The following is an 18712-nucleotide window of genomic DNA, read 5'->3' on the forward strand; positions in this document are numbered from 1 at the left end:
ATTTACTTTACATGTCATTTATAGTAAACTGGATCACTTATAAAGAGGACGAAGTGGAGATGATAAGCTATCCGTCAGACGTTTTTAAATGCTGGCTGGTAAGACATTCTTGCTTCGTCTCTTGAACAGATGCCATTTCTTCTTTAAAGGTAACAAGACGATAGAATTATCAATTCTACGTCATGAAAATATATATATCACTCTGTTAGTGTTTAATTGTTAAAACAAACTTGTGATTGGAGACAAACTTATTCGTGCAAACTCTCATATGAAATGCAATAATACTAATAGTATCATTTGCCCCTAAAACATAATATCAACCTCTAGGGTCCTCTGTGTCAAAATTGAATATCATTAAGACTATAACGAAAATGCCATAAACCATGGCAATGGTTTATTTAAAACGAGTGCAATAGACGATCAAATGAAGATTACTAAGTTTTGTAACTCTTTCTTTCTATGTTTCTCACAGAACTGTTCAGAGACAACTGCTATTGTAAGTTTCGTAATTTTCAGCATATGTTCTTACTTCACGTTGTTGTATCGTTAAATTTCTGAATTTTGAATTTCTGAAGTCATGTATAGTCGAGGATTAAATTTATACACATTGGCTTATATGTAACTTACTCAAAATAAACATTTTACAAATAAACATTGTACATTGGACGAAAACCGTGGCGAGGAAATTATCTATTGAACTCATTATGGATACCTTTATGTTAAGTTCTACTCGTCAAAAGCTTTCTTATGTAACAAACACTCTAGTATTCAGTTTACGGTGTTTCATGTGGAGTTATAATACAGTATTTACATTATGTTATTGTGCATATGCTCGCTCTTGTATTGATTTAAAATGATATAGCACTTACATAAATTTTCATTTCAGGTGTCATCACATTTTTATAGGTTTAATTAGGTTGATTCCATAAGCCATTAGTGTATTTATATTCTTCTTTGGGTTATTGGGCAGTGCTTGTTGGGGGTCCTTTGCAGTGAAATGCGCTCTAGCGTTCATTGTGTTCTAAAATCATATCAAACATGCTGTACACTTGCGTACGCATTTGTTTAAACATTCAAACTGCCGTTTTTATATTAAGAGAGTAAAGAATCATATTCTAAAGCAACTCAGCATAACGGCAATTTTTCACACTTTCCTGCATCGAACGCATACCTAGAAGCGTACGTCCCTTTGTGACGCTCAGGCTTACTTGATGTTGTAGTCACTAATTGCAAAATTACTGAACGTTTAATTTAGAAATGGCTTAATTCTCGACAATTCTTGCTTTTTTTATGACCACGCTGCTTGTAATACTCATTTTGAATGAATTGACTGTGTCAAATGTGACTTTAGTGATACTTAATGTTTACATACCAACAACAAAGGAAGTTATGACTAACCTATGAATACCACCATCATCATTATATGGTAAATCTAACACACGTAATAAATGGGTGGAATTACAATTCGTCCCTTTCACTTTTTGTTTTTTCTTGAAACTTGGAAACGTGTTTACAATATTGTTTTATTGGCAGTGAATATTTATCTAAATACTAATTTTGGTTAATATGTTCTATGTGTCACATGTTTCGAAAGGAATGTTTATCACGTCCAATTCTGTATAAAATAGATACTTTACAGGGTTAATTTAAGTATCAGATCTTAGAATAACCGGTCTCCAGTAAATTTCGCAAAAGGATACATAGTGTACTATATACTTAAAGTAGTAGAGGTAAATTACATTAATACCCACCTAGGGAACTCCCTGCTATGTAGTAATCATATGAAACGTCGTAATGCTAATGTACTTATATTTGGGTAGTTTTACACGTCTAATCATTTGCTAAAGTATCTTTACCAAACTTAAAGTTATCAAAACTCTTTTCTTTTGGGAACATTAACAGAAACGTTACCGCTGTCAGAAGGTAAGTAGTTATTTCATCCCTACATGTAGTGTACTAGGGATGATTTTGGCAATTATGAGCGTACAAAAGTGACACATGGCTGAATTCCTCTACCCATGTGGGATATCAGACTCTGCAAGTGTACAACGCATTATTTAATGTTAAACGCCAAAGATCACGTTACCAAAGCAGGTCATAGGTCAAACTTGGCAATATTTGTGCAAAAAAAACTTTAAGGTTTAACATGCAGAAATACTACTTGACCGCAAGGCCGATGAACTTCACATTTTATAGGTATGTGCCTGGTCATGGGTTACTGTGCCTGAGTGACTAATGATGTAATCGGGATGGGCTGACTCGCAAATAACCAGAACAATAATCGTCTTCATCATTAAACGCAACTAACAACAATATGAATTAATACTTCCAACACAAGTACGTTATGAGAGATTATACATCTACACAGTGCAATAATTAATGTTAAACTCCAAATGTCGCGTGATCAAAGAGGTTCCAGTTTTAATTCAAGGATATTCTGGTATGCAATGCTGATTGCTTTACTAAATTGCTAGGAATTTTAATTTAGTTCATTTGGCTTCAATGTGAATGTCAAACGATAACATAGCTGAAATTGATATACCTATATAGTCAAGTACTGTAGAAACTGCAAAGTTTGAATAATTGTTATTGTTGTCTGGTTACCCAACTTTGATGAGATCTGCAACTCCATGTGTTGCATATTAGTATTTGTAATATCATTTTAGTAAACCACATAAATATTCGAATTCAATTAATAAAGCAATTATTGAACGTCCACTTATGCTATAAACAAATCCTTAAAAAGTGGTTACATTGGGATATGGTAGTGAATGGATCTATGATCAGACTTATGAAGGACATTTAGCTGTTTCTCTCATCTAAGTTGTTCAGTTTCTTTACGATTGGATAATCGAGCAGGAAACTCGAGCATATTCACACTAGGCCCGGATGAAGACAACGCTGTGACATAAGTCATATATTGCCCTTTTCCATTATGACTGATGACATATCCATCAGATTAACCTTTTCTGGATTGATTCATCAGTGATGCCCTAGAACTCAATGTCTTCCGTCAAATGGTTGGGGAATTTACGATCCATTGATACATGTACTTGACACGAGCTCAGGGTGAATATATTTGCCCAATACATGAAAACTCATGTCAATTTGCAGTAAATGTACCTCCGCGCGACGCCATAAATTTGCGTGGCCCTATGCTATGGCTTACTATGCCCATTTCATAACCCGTTTGTTTTTATTTCTTTTCCCTTTTTATTAGGAATGGATGGAACTTGATGCCAAGGTAATCTTAATCGTATAGGAAACTTCTCTAACTGTCTTCGTTAAAAAAAATAATACATGTATCAGCTTGTGAAGTGAACGTTTGCATTGCGGTGCCGTTAACAATTCACTGCGGGTGCCTTTCTATCCCGACAAAAATGCGCTGAATGTATGTTAATTTGCTCTTGTGTTAACATCATTACGGAGATGTGTGTGTGTAAACTTGTATCTTAATACAAAGATTTCGTTATAATTAACATATATTGCTAATTGTTCTCACTTATTCAAGTATTTCAATAATTTATATCTTTTCAGGATCGGCTGAGTCATGAGAAGGTACGATTTACCAAACAAGAAACGAGGATAGAATTGATAAATTTTGAATCCATGCACAAACTGTGACAGACCTTACATAAAACAAGAAGTCGAAATCGTTTCTACAACATACAGCCTAGATTTTACTGCCTATAATAGAAACATCGAGGAACCCAATCATTCTGTGATGTGGTTATTATTATATCTTCATTTAAAAGTCGTGCTAAAAAGGCTATGCTTTGCAATGTATGATATCACAGTGCAACTTTTGAGATAAAAACGTTCGTTTTCATCGTATTTCTGTTCATTCAACTTGAACTTTAGCAGCTAAATTTAAACAAGCATTTTAAAAGAAAACAATAATAAAATAATACACGGGTGGCGTTGATATCTGTTGTACAGTTGTAAAATTGTTCAGTCGTACGTCTAAAGAAACGATGAAACTTAATATTGTATCAAACTTCAAATAGAAATAGATTTTCTTACTCGATGGTTATCATTTTGACAAACAGTTCTGTCACATAGTCCAATAACGATGGTTGTTTTTCTCCTTGAAAGATTACTACTGCCAAAAACACAAGGTTGCAAAATTAATATCGCTATGACCTCTGTCTTCTTGCATAATCACGTATGGCGGTACGGATGTATGTTTGATAGATTTTTATTTATATTAAATATTATTGATATCAGTGAGAAATGTTGTAGAGGAAGCCTTCCTTAATGAATTTAAATATGGAGTGCGAACCATTAATTACGGTAATGCAGCGGCAGTGTAGAACGAAGTGTGTTTACAACATCAGCCGTGCAATAGATGTGTACCCTTTTATCACAAGGAACCTGTTTTAGCTTAAACCTACGAAACAGACCAAGATGGTTCGAGTACTTATGACATAGGCTGTTAGATACAGAAGACATGAACATGCGAATCTTTAAGCAGAATATTCATAGTCGAAGAAAGTATTTATAATTGAGAGACAAATAAGGTTTTTTATTTCCACATTTAAAACCTGGAACTGTTCCAGGCAGTTTGAAACATACACAAAACAAATTCTACATGAGATTTTCCTTTCATCTATATATACAATTTTGTGGAAGGTTACTTTTGTTATTTGACCACGCTGGATAAAAATGTTTAACGGAAGTTGTACAATGCAGCTCATTTTGAACAATGTAATGTCATTATTGTGGATGAACACCGGCTTATATCAAGTCATTTCTTTCAATGAGTTTTCAGAGGCTAATGATACTTGTTGAACTCGTTCCTTATACCGTCACCACCGGTACAGCATTCATCATGACTGTAGTGAAGCCGTGGTGACAGAATTTTAAAGACCACAATGTGCCACATTACAAACCAAAAATAACAGTCCAGTATTTGTATTCGTTGCCTCTTGCCATTGTTTTAGGCGCGCGCGTGAAGGTGTGTGTGTGCTTTGCATAATACTCGTCTTCATCCAATTCACGTTTTGTCTTTGTTCTTTCAGACTCTTATACGGGAGATGAAGGAAAAGGTAAATTGGGATTTCTTTAAGAAGATGACCATAGTGCTTCATCTTAACTCAAATATATAGTGTTGATTGTTATTATTGTAGAAATTCTTGACACACACATTAACTTTACTGTAGGATGATTTGATCTGATTTATCAGTTGACAACATAATCTTCTACAAATAGACAAAGAAAATATATATACGTTTTTCTTGTATGGAATGTGGTGCCTCAATAAAGCCAGTTACTTATATCGGGAACTTTTTAGAGTACAAATAATGCCATATCCCAGCTGATTATATGTGTAGGTCTGGATACTCGAGTCTTCAAAATATCGGTCACGTCAGATGATGCAACCAAATCACTCTTAAAGGTCCTAGTAACCTTGCGTCTTGATTACTGCAATTCGTTTCATTTGGTGCACCACAATCTACTTTGAATAGGTTGCAAATGTTAATTATTCGTTTAACCCTCACAACTTTTTTCTTCTTTCCCACTCATTTGACTTTTTCAGGGTGTGGATCAATTTTTTGAAACGGTAAGCATACTCACGTCGTATGTTGAATTCATGTTATCATGCAGTATCGAAATCAGTGCTTTCTGTGATATTTGCATAACAAAGATCTTAGTGCGTCACAATGGAACCTATTTTCATCAGCGCATTCTATGACAAACGTTATGCGTACACCATATCGAATCTCAGTACTTTGGAATCCAATAATTATAATTATTCAAAGCTGAAACTCCAACAGAACAACCTTACCAGTCTGAAAGAGAAACGAGTTTCTACAATTAAGGGAACAAAGAGTTGTATGTACATCTAATCTTTAATGATCTATCCAGTAGTGTTATTGTTTTATGTATTTTGTTTTCAAACCCAATACGAACAAACGAACCAGCTCTACAATGTAAACAGCTAGAGAATCATGTAATATAAATGTTTTTACGTTTGTGTTGTTGAGGGTGAAGCACTATATATTACGAGGATATTACATACACATGTGTGAGACGAAAGTATGTTTCAAAAGAAGCCTCTACTAACGTATAGCCATTTAAAATAAGCTTGCAATTCATACTTTCAAACTGCACATGCATACTTAATTTACATGAAATACATTTAATATATTAGCGGTTGTCCCTTAATCTTAACCTTGTTATTTTTTCCTAACAGAAGTTAGAGCTTTCACGTGAAGAGGCAGCAAAATTAAGTGGTCTTTTGAAGCAGAATATGGAGACCCTGCATGATATCATAAATGAGTGGCACATTGTGAGTTTTGCTTCGAAGACTTTTTAGTATAACTTCACTAATAGTTGACAGTTGAATGTTTTCTATGAAAAATTAAGTTGAGGCAAACAGTGGTGATGTCGTAAATGGAGACACAATGTTGTTGCTACGAGATATTGTAGTTCCTTTGTCAGTAGGGCCATATACGGCTATGTCAGTCAATAGCAACGGTTGCCATGGTTATGGTTAATGTTATTGAGTAACTACTGTCAGGGGGCCCCTCGTGACGGCGTACCACAGAGTGACTGGAAGTCCATGACCGAGGGGGGGGGGGGGTCAAAACGTGTCCCTGTGAGTGTGTGTAAGTCAAGTTGAGTTAAAATCGATGTCATGTATTATCAAAATATGTGGTTGCCATGGGAATCGAGGTCAAATGTCACTTGGTTAAAGTTCAAATGTATAGATTATACCAGTACCAAGTCCTTAGCTACAGGCCTAGTGAAAATGAGGAGCATAAACCTAGCCTATTCTAATGCCAGAAATATGTTTAGCCGTGCTATCCTGAACCCAACTGTTATGTAAGCCCTGGACAAATGATTGATACAACTACGCTACAAAAGTACAATATTTTGCCTGGCCTGGTCCAGTTATGTTTAAAAACTTGGCTGAAATGACGGGCTTTGAAATTTCCAAAAATATATACGTGCCACACAGGGTTAGAACGGCGGTAACGCGCAACACAATAATAGCACGTTCAAAAGGGGACTTGGGAAGTTGAAGTTTTGTGACGCGGTTCACCTTCGCGTCCGAGTCTAAAGCCCGGGTCACATCTGCGCGATTCAACACGCGATTCAACTCGCAACACAATTGAAAGTTGAATCGCGTAGTGAGACACGGGTATCAACTTGTTGCGCAATAAAAGTTGCGCCGTCGATTTGAGTTGATTTGCAATAGAGCAATGTCCTAATCGGCGCAACTTCTCAGAAGCAAATTTTCTGATTCGACCAATCGGAAGCCTTCCTCATGTAGTTTGGCAGGCGGTAGAATTGTATTTGAGCCGAACGACACCATGGCCACCAGAAGTACAATAAATATTTTTGACTTCATCGAGAGTTACAGGGAAAAGGAATGTATGTGGATGAATGAAAAAAAGGAGTATTCCGACAGGAATGTCAGAAGGACAGCTGTGGCTAGTTTGGCCTCGGAATTCAATTCAACTGGTGAGAAAAATATGATCAAAGTTGCAGTTTTGTCGTAATTCAGCGAGAGTCTGGTACTTCAGCTATGGTCCTAGGCCGAGACCTATAGTGAATAACCTTTCATGATGCATGACAACTAAAGCCCTTTTGGTATCTGCATCTTCACTAGTACAACTCGAAAATAGGCCTAATAGTCTAATCTTTACAAAAGCATATTGCATGCAGCCGTTATATTTTCCAATGATGACGATGTGAACAGTTTCATATGGTCCCTAGAAATGTTGAGGTGCCCTGCGGCGAGCCCAAAGTAAAAAAGAAAGGGCGAATTGACCGCCCACTAAAGCATATAGACTAGGTACGTCTGCCTTAATTTACTTAGTCGATGCCTCATCTACAGTTACCTGTCCCTTGTCGACCGTTGATAGGATAAATTGGAATTATTACTTCTTGAATAAATGTTAAAAATTGAATTATCAATCTCCAAATTAATGGTATTAACATTACTACTATACCGCTTTAACAACATAATTTAGCTGACAGGTTTGGCAAGTGAACATTCGTAGGATTGGTCACCAAGCGAGATTGCTGAACTTACGAAGTCGAATGTTCGATGATTTCATGAACGATAACAAACAGTTTCAACAATATTTCATATGACTCCGTATGGAGAGAGGAGTTATTCTTTATCGAAGAGTTGTGTGCCAGCTTAAAATGGGAGTAAATTGTTATATAGGCCCATTCTATTGAGACGCAATCGAGTCTGCCCGAGTCACTCGTTCTCCCCGTTTTCTAAACTAAGCCTAGGCTAAGCCTAACGTTACGCTAGTTCGAACCATAGGCTGTACTCTAGACGGCCTTAAGTTACTAATTCAAAGTGCAAGCCTAGGTTACTTAGTTTTACTTCAGTTAGTATGACCTAGGATGGTGGTACCATATAATCGTGCATGTACGCCTATGTCACGAATTTAACTAACTATGTTCTAATGATTTGTGTTATATGATTGTACAAAATATGTCTGCCTTGTGTCCAAACTTGCAAAGAGTTAACGTATCTGTTGCACAAAACTGGAAGAGCACAGTAACATATATGACTAGGAGTAATAGTAACAAGTTAAAGCTCTCCAATATTGAAGATGGCAGGCTGCTTATAATTGCAGACCAAAGAAGGGTGGATTATTTCTGGGTGCTTATAAAACATGATTGCATCTTTTTGAAAGGAAAATACTGCAGGTCAATGTGGTTGTGGTATAACTCCTTCCTCGCCAGGCAGATGGTGAGGTGCACAAAATTATGCACGTGATGCACCAAACTGGAGGGATTCAGTGCAGTAAAATTAACTAGAAAAAGGCCTTCCTTAGACTTCAGAGTCTACAATGAATGGAATCAAGTTGAGTTCATAAAATATACACAAACATATGGTTTATCTGTCATGGGTTTTGTGTAATTTAATGAGTAAACATAGCTGGTACATTTTGCAATTAACTAAAAAAACAATAATAAGCAATTTACTGAATGCAAAAATAAGGTAGCTTAATATGATTGTTGCCAACAATCATTATGATGAATGGGTTCTTAATGGAATGGGATTAAAGGTATGCTATATTGGCCCCAAATATGCAAGATACAGTATTCAAATATACCTTTGATAAAAATCCATAAACCGTTTTTATTACTACCCTTGAGGAAATGTACCTCACTGGGACATTCAGTCCTATTGTGTGTTCATTTAGAATGTCTGAGAACAATTTAGAAAGTAATGACCTTCAGGAAAGTACTTTTTGAAAACATCTATCTCATATATCGTGCCATAATTTGGGGCCATTACAGACTACCTTTAAAAAGAGACATTTTCAATATTTGCTGTTCACCATATAGTTTTATTATTTTCAGAAATAGAAGTGAACAAGCTTGTTAGAAGCTTGCGCACATACTATTCAAGGGAGCTTGGAAAGCTTAAGTCTCCACCAAGTGGTTCAGGTTGTGGGGATGTGAATGTGTCAAGGTGGCAATATTTCTCTGCCCTTGACACATTTTTACGGCCATACACAACACCAAGATCATCAAAATCCAATTTGGTAAGTGGAATATATTTACAAATATAATTACTGAAAACTTAACATACGAAAAGGCTACTGATTTACAAGAAAAAGGTTATATTTTTGTTTTAATCCGTATGTTTTGATTTTATGTCGGTTATGTACATGTGCGATGCCCACAGAAGTACCACAAAAGATGTCCTAATCCTTAATTTGCCATTGCCATGACACCTGACCTTCGTTGTTAAAGTAGGTGCAAAATTTCTCCCTAATATTGCGTGCATCTGCAGATGAGTGATTTGTGATGCTACAGGGAAGGTCAGCAAGACCATTGAAACCAACAGCATGATTTTGACGCCATCCTCCTTCAGTTATTTCCAGTGAATTCACATTCTCCTGGTCAACATCACATTCATCAATGTATTGTGAATCACTCTCTTTATTAATTGATGCATCTCTCAAGAAATTGTGAAGTGCACATGAAGCTAGCACTACTTTTTCTGCTGTGCTAGTTTTCACTGCCATTCTGGTATTGAACACTTGGAATCGTGAAGCCAGAATACCAAAAGCATTCTCAGAGACTCTGCGAGCTCTTGATAGCCTATAGTTGAAAATTCTACGTTCCTTATTCAGAGCTCTGGCTGCGAAGGGCTTCATGAGGTATTTTTTTAAAGGAAATGCTTCATCACCAACAATGACATATGGTAGATGGGATTCATTAGTTGGGGGTAAGTTAAGCCCTTCTTCTAGGGTGGTGTAAAGTGATGAATCTTTAAAAACACCACCATCACTAACCCTTCCATTTTTGCCTACGTCAACATAAATAAATTTATACTGCGCATCAACCAGAGCTAGCAATACTATGCTAAATGTACCCTTGTAATTGTAAAAATATGATCCACTCTTCAATGGACAGCGAAGGAGTACATGTTTTCCATCCATGGCACCAATGCACTGAGGAAAGTTCCATCGAGAGTGGAAGTTGTCTGCGATACTATTCCATTCAGCTGGAGAGTTTGGTACCTAGAGAAGTAGAAGAACATAATTTGAATTGTAATATTTTTTGTTTCAACAGTTAATATTAACCTTTTATAATTCATTTCAGGATGTGGCTACTACGGTTCCACCTTTGTCGGGGTCTAGTCCTGAAACAGAAGAAAAGGAGGACGAGGATGTTGAACTTGTAGAAGAACCTCTGTTTAATGATCAACCTGGGCCATCCTGTACTGCTATTGAGAAATATAATAAGAGGTCATACTCAAAAATACAACCCCCCTCAAAACAAAAATTTGAAAATGACCCCCTTTTACAAGCTGCTTTGAGCATTCTGAAACAACCCTCCAAATGTGATGATATCGATGATTTATTTGGTAAGAGTGTCACAGAGGAGCTTAGATTAATTACAAATTTCAGGGCCAAACAATTGGCAAAACTCCAAATTCAGAAAATTCTTGTACATGCACAGCTGGGTGACAATGATACTGTGGTATCAGAACCTTAAAGGCTCCTCAAATAGTGACCTGTTGTTTTTGGAAAATGGTTCAAATTGTTTACATTTTTTTCACGAGTTGTGTAACTTTCATATTCATTATGGCATATGTGTTTGTTATCACATTAATTGAGTTAAAGTTCCCCTATTGGTTTGGAAGAGGTCAAAGGTCATTTGTGGTCAGCATTTTACTTTGTTTCTTTTATGTTCAATCTTTTTCACTGTGATGCTAAGTTCATGTATGTCGTACATCTTTACTACAGTATGTCAGATTATTGGTTTGTGGGTAGCCCTTGTTGACTAGTGGTGGTGGATACCTTTTCTTTTCATGGAAGTTCTTTACACTTTTCAGTGTGTCATGAGAAGTAATACATATATACGAATATTCGTCAACAATAGTGAGTTCATTTCTGCATTGTGAATTAAAGTACTATAAATTCCACACTAAAATGCAATCATTTTACAACAACCTTCATTTTCAATCTTTTGATATATGATTGCTTACATCAAATCGAAAAGCAAAGGTAAGTGCAGGTTTCATGCAACAATGAAGCTAGGTTATGTTAAGTAGCTTGTTAATTTTCCTATACACCTTTCTATTTAAGCAGACTTAAAGGTAGTCTGTATTGGCCCCAAATTATGGCACGTTATAATTGATAGATGTTTTCAAAAAGTACTTTCCTGTAGGTCATTACTTTTCAAATTGTTTTCAGACATTCTAAATGAACACACAAGATGACTGAATGTCCCAAATTTTCTCCAAGGTGGTAGCAAACATAGTTAAAGATTTTTGACGGAAGGTGACCATATTTGAATAATCTGGCTAATTTTGGGCCAATACAGTATACCTCTAAGCAGGAGAATGAGAAATTTACCTTTAAGTGGTGCTCCTTGAGGCACTGGTATATTGCATCACAGACTTCTGGAATATATCCAGAAATGCTATTGTGTGGCACACTAAACGCAAACTGAAGATCTCTAAATGCATCACCTGTGAATGACACATATAATATGATATGTAAAGTGACTTTTTATTAATAATATGTCAATCGTTCAACAATTCTATCCTGTCATTTCTTTTGTAACGTTATAAGCATTTGCATAGCAAACCGTTTTCTTTATGAGTGATAGACAAATGATGGCATATTTTGTTTTATTCTTGCCAGATCTACCCACTAGAGTTTGCTCAAACAGTCAAGAGTTGTGATGTCAGTATGGCACAAAATATTTAAAATTAAAAAGAAATTTCATGTAATTCAAAGATCTACTAAAAAAAAAAATCAGCATATTAGGTCTCATGACAATCCTTGAAATATCTTAAATATTATATGCTTTCACGCATATTTCCCCTTTCAGCCACTTAATGAAACATATTCTTAACCAGGGTTCAGGGTGTATGTTGGGGGGGGGGGCTGTAGAATGTAGACAAACCTTCTGATAATCCTTTCTTTTGCACAAATTTGACATCATTTCTTACCACACGAATGCCTCAATCTGTTGTAAACGGTTATTCTTTGCTGCCCTCTCCCGCTTCCCCAACCGCAAAAAGGCACCCATAAGTGGTGGAGTCAACTAGATTATTGAGGAATTTTTACTACATAACTTCGTCTAACAGACCTCCCCACCCTTTCCAAAAGTAGCCTTTGTAGGTTCACATTTTTGGACTTTATCTAACTTTGTCATCAAGCCCCTGACGCAACCCAACCATTTCTGTGATGATCTCGCGTGCACCTTTTAGATTGTTCAGTCCGCCGCCTCAAGAGTATCTAATCTACTGTTTAGGCTATACATTTAAATAATTTGCAATAAATTTCCATAGTATAAAATAAAACTGCATACCTGTGGCTAGAAATCTTAATGTAATTGCCAACTTGTCGTCTGCTGGCAGTGCCTCCCGAAAATGAGTATTCTTCTTCTGGATCATTGGTGAAACCAGTCGAAGTATGTTCACGAACTGATCGTGCGTCATACGCATATACCTCCGATAACTGTGGGCATCCTTATCCCTCAACTCTGGTAAAATGTTTGAGAATTGGCTAAATTGGGCCCTTTTTTCTATCCAAGATCGCTTCCAGCATGATCTCTTGCTTCTGCCCTTGTCTTTGCGAGCTTTTAAAAGACTAGCGACAACCACTGCGGCCGCAAACCTCCGTTTTTCTTCGCCCGACAAGTTACGTCGACTATTAATATTAGCTGCCATTTCGCAATTGTTTTCAAAATCGATTCTGTAGTTGTTTGAACAGTTGCGCGTATGTGACCACAAAGTTGATTTCGAAGTTGAAGCGAAAATCGCGTGAAAAAGTTGCGAGTTGAATCGCGTGTTGAATCGCGCAGATGTGACCCGGGCTTAATAGTGACTTTAACTGATCTATAACTTTTAAACGTGTGCGTGGAGTACGCGCGATAAATAAACTGCATTGTGCCTAGGCGCGGGCTAATTATCGGTTAGACTATGATAGAGATGATTTAGATCATCAAGATTGCTATTGGTAAGTGCGTCTTCACGTTACACAAAAAGTTAAAGATTAGATAGTCTTAACTTTAAAACTAGTTGCCATTCCGCAAGTTAAGTATTTTATCTTGACATTGTGACGGTTGGTTGTAAAGTGTACTTCGTACCCACCCAGGATTTCTCTTTACCATACGTAATTTGAGGCCGAATGAGGTAATTATTAAAGACAGTGTCGTTGAACGTGCATCAACTTACAAGTATTTTGGTATTGTTATGGATGATTAACTAGCCTGGCATGATCACGTTCATTACTTAATTAAAAAGATTAATCCGAGAATGTATTGCTTTCGCAAACTTTATAAGTTTAATATTGACTGTCGCATCCTTACTATGTTTTATAATTCTGTCATTAGCAGTGTGTGGTTATATTGTATTCTTTGCTAGGGTGGGAACATGGGCTGCGAAGATAAAAACGTATCGACACAATTATTAAACAAGCTATTCGTATTTTAGTAGAAAATCAGCCAACGGTTGACTCATCCTACCAAAGTCTTCTTCAAGTTAAACTTAATGCAGTACTTGCCGACAATACCCGTCCCCTATATGCAGATCTTGCCGGGTAGTAATTCCTCGTATGTGGACGGATGAGACTCCCGTATGCTGCCACTAACAGACATAAGTCATCTTTTATTCCACAGTGCATTACGCTTTATAACAACCTTTTCATTCGTTAGGCTCTTTCTATTCTTGTATATATCTGTTTTGGCTTGTGGCCGTGCATTTTCATGTTTAACAATTTTAACTATCTTACTTGGTAACTTTTATTCCTGAAATTTCCTTTATTCTACTTGTAAATTTATCCTTTTACATGTTGTATTCTTACTCTTTTAAATATGTACTATTATACGAGCATGCAATTTTCCTCTGGGATATAATAACTGTATACTTACTTACTTATCAACTGCCGTGTTGTTACATATTAACATCTGGTGATAATGACATGTCTTTTTTTAGTTTTATCGGGCACATAATGAAGAAAGCAAAAGAAAGCATGAAACGAATTTTAAAGAGGTGAGATTCTTGTAAGAATTCTTTTCTATGACTTTCACAATTTCAACACATCACAATACTCTAACACAGTGAGAATAAATAGGTAACTTTATTTATTTTCATTTTACTCTTCAACTTTATGAGCCTCTATTTTGTTACCAAACCTAACGCGTGTTACCAAAATGGTGTTCATTCGTAGACATCCTCTCATGATTAGCATAACAAAATTAACTTGAAAAAATTAGCATTTAATCTTAAAGAAACAGTCATGTCACCATTGTATATTGCATATTTTTTGAAGTGTAAATTGCACTTTGTCAAACTTAGATGTTCATTTGTTCGCTATTAGTTTATGCCACATGGTATATATTGACGTTACTCAAATAACACAAATTTCTGGCTTGGATTTTAAGAACGAAATTCTCTATAGCGCAAGACAATGGAATAGCAAGCCGTACCATGTTTCTTCGGATCCTTTCTTATTTCTTTTGATGAACCAAACGAGTCCAAAGTAACTAAAATAAACGCATTTTATATTTTACTGTTTACATTTATGTCGATAGTAAACGTATTCATATGTATACTAGTTCTATATATATATATATATATATATATTATATTTATTAATATATTGTATTATATATATATATATATATATATATATATATATATATATATATAATTTAACTTTTTTTTGTAAAAATAACGGTGCAAACAAATTAAGGCCACTTTCGATCCTAGACCAGGCACGTTTTAAGAATCCTTCAAGGATCGAAACGTATATATATATATATATATATATATATATATATATATATATATATATATATATATATATATATATATATAAATATATATATATATTTAATACTATATATACTATATACTGCGCATAAGTTTTTAAACATTTAACCTTCTTCCTTTTTATCACACGTTTAATCTTAATATAGCTTGTAGATAAACTTAGCAAAAGGATCAATCGTGCGGAACTGATTGTTAAGCGAGTACCCTCGCTCGAAAAGGTTAGTATGCTGACTAGAAAATTAGACATTTTTTTTTTTTTTGTAAAAATAACGGTGCAAACAAATTAAGGCCACTTTCGATCCTAGACCAGGCACGTTTTAAGAATCCTTCAAAGATCGAAACGTTAAACACTATAAAATTGGTATATTAGCTTATACAGGCTGTTTGCAGAAAATAAACAGTTTATTAGTAATTGAATTTCTCCTCTCTCAATTGTTGGGGGGGGGGCAGGTGGGAAGAGATATTCTGCTTTATTCCAATGCCTGAGAAGAAAAAGAAAGACACGTGTAAAATTAAGTTTCACATATCATATCGGAAACAATTGTTACTTTCGAAAACAATGAAATACCTGTATACCTGACAACTATGACATAGTTTAAAGTGACATATTCACATGGTATCTTACTAACATCAAAATGAACTATACTATAACTAGTGAAATTACCGATATCCTTAGGTTTGAAATTTTCTCATTGATCCGTTCATCTTAAAAATAAAATCTTTCTGGTTTTAGGAGCAGACTGCTAGCAGTGATGATCGTACAAAACATGGAACAGGTGAGTTATTAACTACATTGGTATTTGGAAAGTTCCTCGAGATATCGGTCGCAATTAGTTTGCTAAGAGTACAATGAAAGAGCTTAAAACATCCAGTTGTTAACTGCCTAAATCTTCCTCGGCAAAACGACATATTAACAAAAACGTTACTTGAGTTACTGCATTAATTAGGTCTAAAGCGTACTTCCATGAACCATATGTTAATCTAACGAGCCAATGTGTCTTATAACATTTAAAGGGTACACACGAAAGATCAGTAGCGAGACGTTTGACATTTTAGATGTCTAAGTGAGAGAATTCAATACTTGAAAACAAATTCTATACTCACTTGCGTAATCAGGGCAAATGTCTTGCTTTAAGAATTCGTAAGAATTTGGTATATTAATTCCACTAGCAAGTACAGAGCTACAAAAACGTCGAGGGATTTACACTTATTTTTTTTTCTGTGCAGGTAACGGAGATAAACCCGCCGAAAGCATTCGTTCATTGTCAGGTGCGATAAAGAAATTGTTCTTTAATGTACAACTGCATGATCCCACACACCTATAACATAACCAAGTTGTGCACATATATACTTATTTTAATATATAAAAATGGCAGAGAGTGACAAAGAAGCTGAAAAAGGAGCCAGTCAAGAGCCAACGTTTCTCTCCGGACATTTTCATGCCTATATGTCTAAGTCCAATACTCACGAAATCACAGACAAAACGCGCCCACTGCAATCTCAACGGTTTCTACAATAACATGAATGTGTTCGTTAATATACTAGTAAGGAAATATACCAGACATGATGGTACAGGTACTCTAAATGGCAATCATATTTTCATTGACCGAACGGGAATCTAGGAGATGTGGAAGGATGTTAACCGTACCGACACAGTATTTGTCATCTTGTGTTTCAATTTACTCGATGGAATTCCACCTTATCATTGTCTACCTCCTATGTCTATTTATATGTAGCAATCGTTCCGTCATTTATGAAATCTGCTACTTCTGCAAAGTCTCGGGCTCAATCTCATCATTAAATGATATACAAAGACTCTTGTTAAACACAAAAATCGCGTTTTCTTATGATCGCACTTGCAATATTAATAATTGTAAATATTTTGACTATATGTTCGAGTCACTCTAAGATTAATAGATGTCGTTCAGTTACAGAGTGGTTAGCAATTGACAATTCATAATCATGGACGTTAAATATGAACCTAAGAGGCTGACTTCGGTCAGCTTGCGGCTTTGATAAGCCAATGAGGCTTCTTTGCGAGTTCCTGCTTGCAGGAGGATCTTTAATACATACATTCATTTGTCGTATACACCTTTATAAGTAAGACTTAAAGTTTGCAACGATATTGGTGGTCACGTCGTGGTGATTCGGAATTACTGTGTACATTTTTACGTTGCCTCTGGATTTCCTCGGCTGCGATTGAAGGATCTACTCGCTCCTCCCATATACTCATGTGGTATTCCATCGCTATAACCGAGCACTGTGCAGTCAAAACGGTGCAGTATGTAGGAATATGTCCAAATGTGTAGTACAGATACACCGTTAAGACCGCTAAGCTTGTGGCTTCGTTATTTAATTGACTTTGGACTTTTGATTATCTTTATCTCTTTATGTACATAATATTTCTGTAACCGTAACGTTTAAGTGCTGGTAGTAATAAATCAACTATTTAGCAATAAAAAGTTAAACTGTAGGATCATATGAAAGGCTATGTGTTATATACATAATTCAATGATGTTTTCGCTTGTTTGACACATTTTCAGCGTGTTTTCGGGAAGATTTTTATGGCGATGTTTGAAACTACAAACGGAGAACCATTTTACATTGAAATAACGTATAAAGAACAGGTTGACATTTTGTTTGTCGGTTAGAACGAAAGCTTTGAAAGTATTTTATGTTGAAAGAAACTCATACCGTAAAGCGGTAAATATTGAAGAGAAAAAAATACGTTTTCAACATTTGCCATCATAACGGTTGACGAGAAACTCAATTTGTGACAAATTCTAATTGTGATATTCCTCTTCACAACGTTTGACTAAACATTAAAATCTGGAAAATACACACTTAAACATCTTTCAGAATAATAGAAAGCTTTAATAACCGGTTCGACATCATGTAAACTTTCAGTTTTGAAAATTTGATACTATCATCAGTTTGTCGGATATTAAAACCATTTGCGCAAATTGTCATTTTTTATGTTTAGCGTTTTACCATGTGTAAGTCCTGAAAATTGTATGCACCTTCTAAGATCCGGCAGAACAACCAATTATAAAATAAGAGTGAAGAAAATATACCTTTGTAACCTTACAGTACATGTGGCAATTGTCGTGAATGTTCACCCCCGATACTATACTTAACTGACATATCTACACTGAATATTGGGGAATATATATAATAATATTTTGTGAAAGATATATCGACAGTTTCCAATCTAATCTTTCAAAGATTGTTGGCTTTTGCAAAGACCAGAATGTAGGCCGAACCTGAAAATGTCTGTACAAATGTCAGGGATCAACTAGACTCAGTTGAATCAGGTTTGGAGTCAGTGTGATATTTAGGAATTACGATAAAACAACCCATGTGTAATTGTATCAGGACTGACCAGCGTTTCCTTCCATCCAAGTACACAGACACAAACATACACACACAAGC

General features: G+C 35.6%; 2 protein-coding genes and 1 long non-coding RNA gene across 4 annotated transcripts in view; 1 reads left to right on the forward strand and 2 right to left on the reverse strand.

The window, feature by feature from the left end:
• LOC139977457 (uncharacterized) overlaps window positions 1-18421 on the forward strand; it is a 33358-nt gene extending 14937 nt beyond the window's left edge. Inside the window, exons 12-23 of one of the 2 annotated variants that reach the window (XM_071986797.1) lie at window positions 25-98; window positions 473-496; window positions 1903-1923; window positions 3221-3244; window positions 3538-3558; window positions 5022-5048; window positions 5540-5563; window positions 6197-6292; window positions 14441-14497; window positions 15427-15498; window positions 16014-16056; window positions 16508-18420. In XM_071986797.1, coding sequence (XP_071842898.1) covers window positions 25-98; window positions 473-496; window positions 1903-1923; window positions 3221-3244; window positions 3538-3558; window positions 5022-5048; window positions 5540-5563; window positions 6197-6292; window positions 14441-14497; window positions 15427-15498; window positions 16014-16056; window positions 16508-16605 — 581 coding nt within the window. In that variant the 3' untranslated portion in view covers window positions 16606-18420. Of the gene's footprint in view, window positions 1-24; window positions 99-472; window positions 497-1902; window positions 1924-3220; window positions 3245-3537; window positions 3559-5021; window positions 5049-5539; window positions 5564-6196; window positions 6293-14440; window positions 14498-15426; window positions 15499-16013; window positions 16057-16507 lie in introns of both variants that reach the window. The other variant, XM_071986799.1, reaches the window with a different exon arrangement.
• Window positions 1-18712, reverse strand: part of LOC139976918 (uncharacterized) — a 472282-nt gene that overhangs the window by 383879 nt on the left and 69691 nt on the right. The window lies entirely within an intron of this gene.
• LOC139977460 (uncharacterized) lies at window positions 9533-13319 on the reverse strand. Its single transcript, XM_071986802.1, has 3 exons — window positions 12814-13319; window positions 11850-11965; window positions 9533-10508 (listed from the first exon to the last, which is right to left on the reverse strand). The coding sequence occupies exons 1-3, from the start codon at window positions 13172-13174 to the stop codon at window positions 9687-9689; spliced, it is 1299 nt and encodes a 432-aa protein (XP_071842903.1). The 5' UTR covers window positions 13175-13319; the 3' UTR covers window positions 9533-9686.

Source organism: Apostichopus japonicus, chromosome 12, assembly GCF_037975245.1.
Source record: "Apostichopus japonicus isolate 1M-3 chromosome 12, ASM3797524v1, whole genome shotgun sequence".
NCBI classification, from domain to species: domain Eukaryota; kingdom Metazoa; phylum Echinodermata; class Holothuroidea; order Aspidochirotida; family Stichopodidae; genus Apostichopus; species Apostichopus japonicus.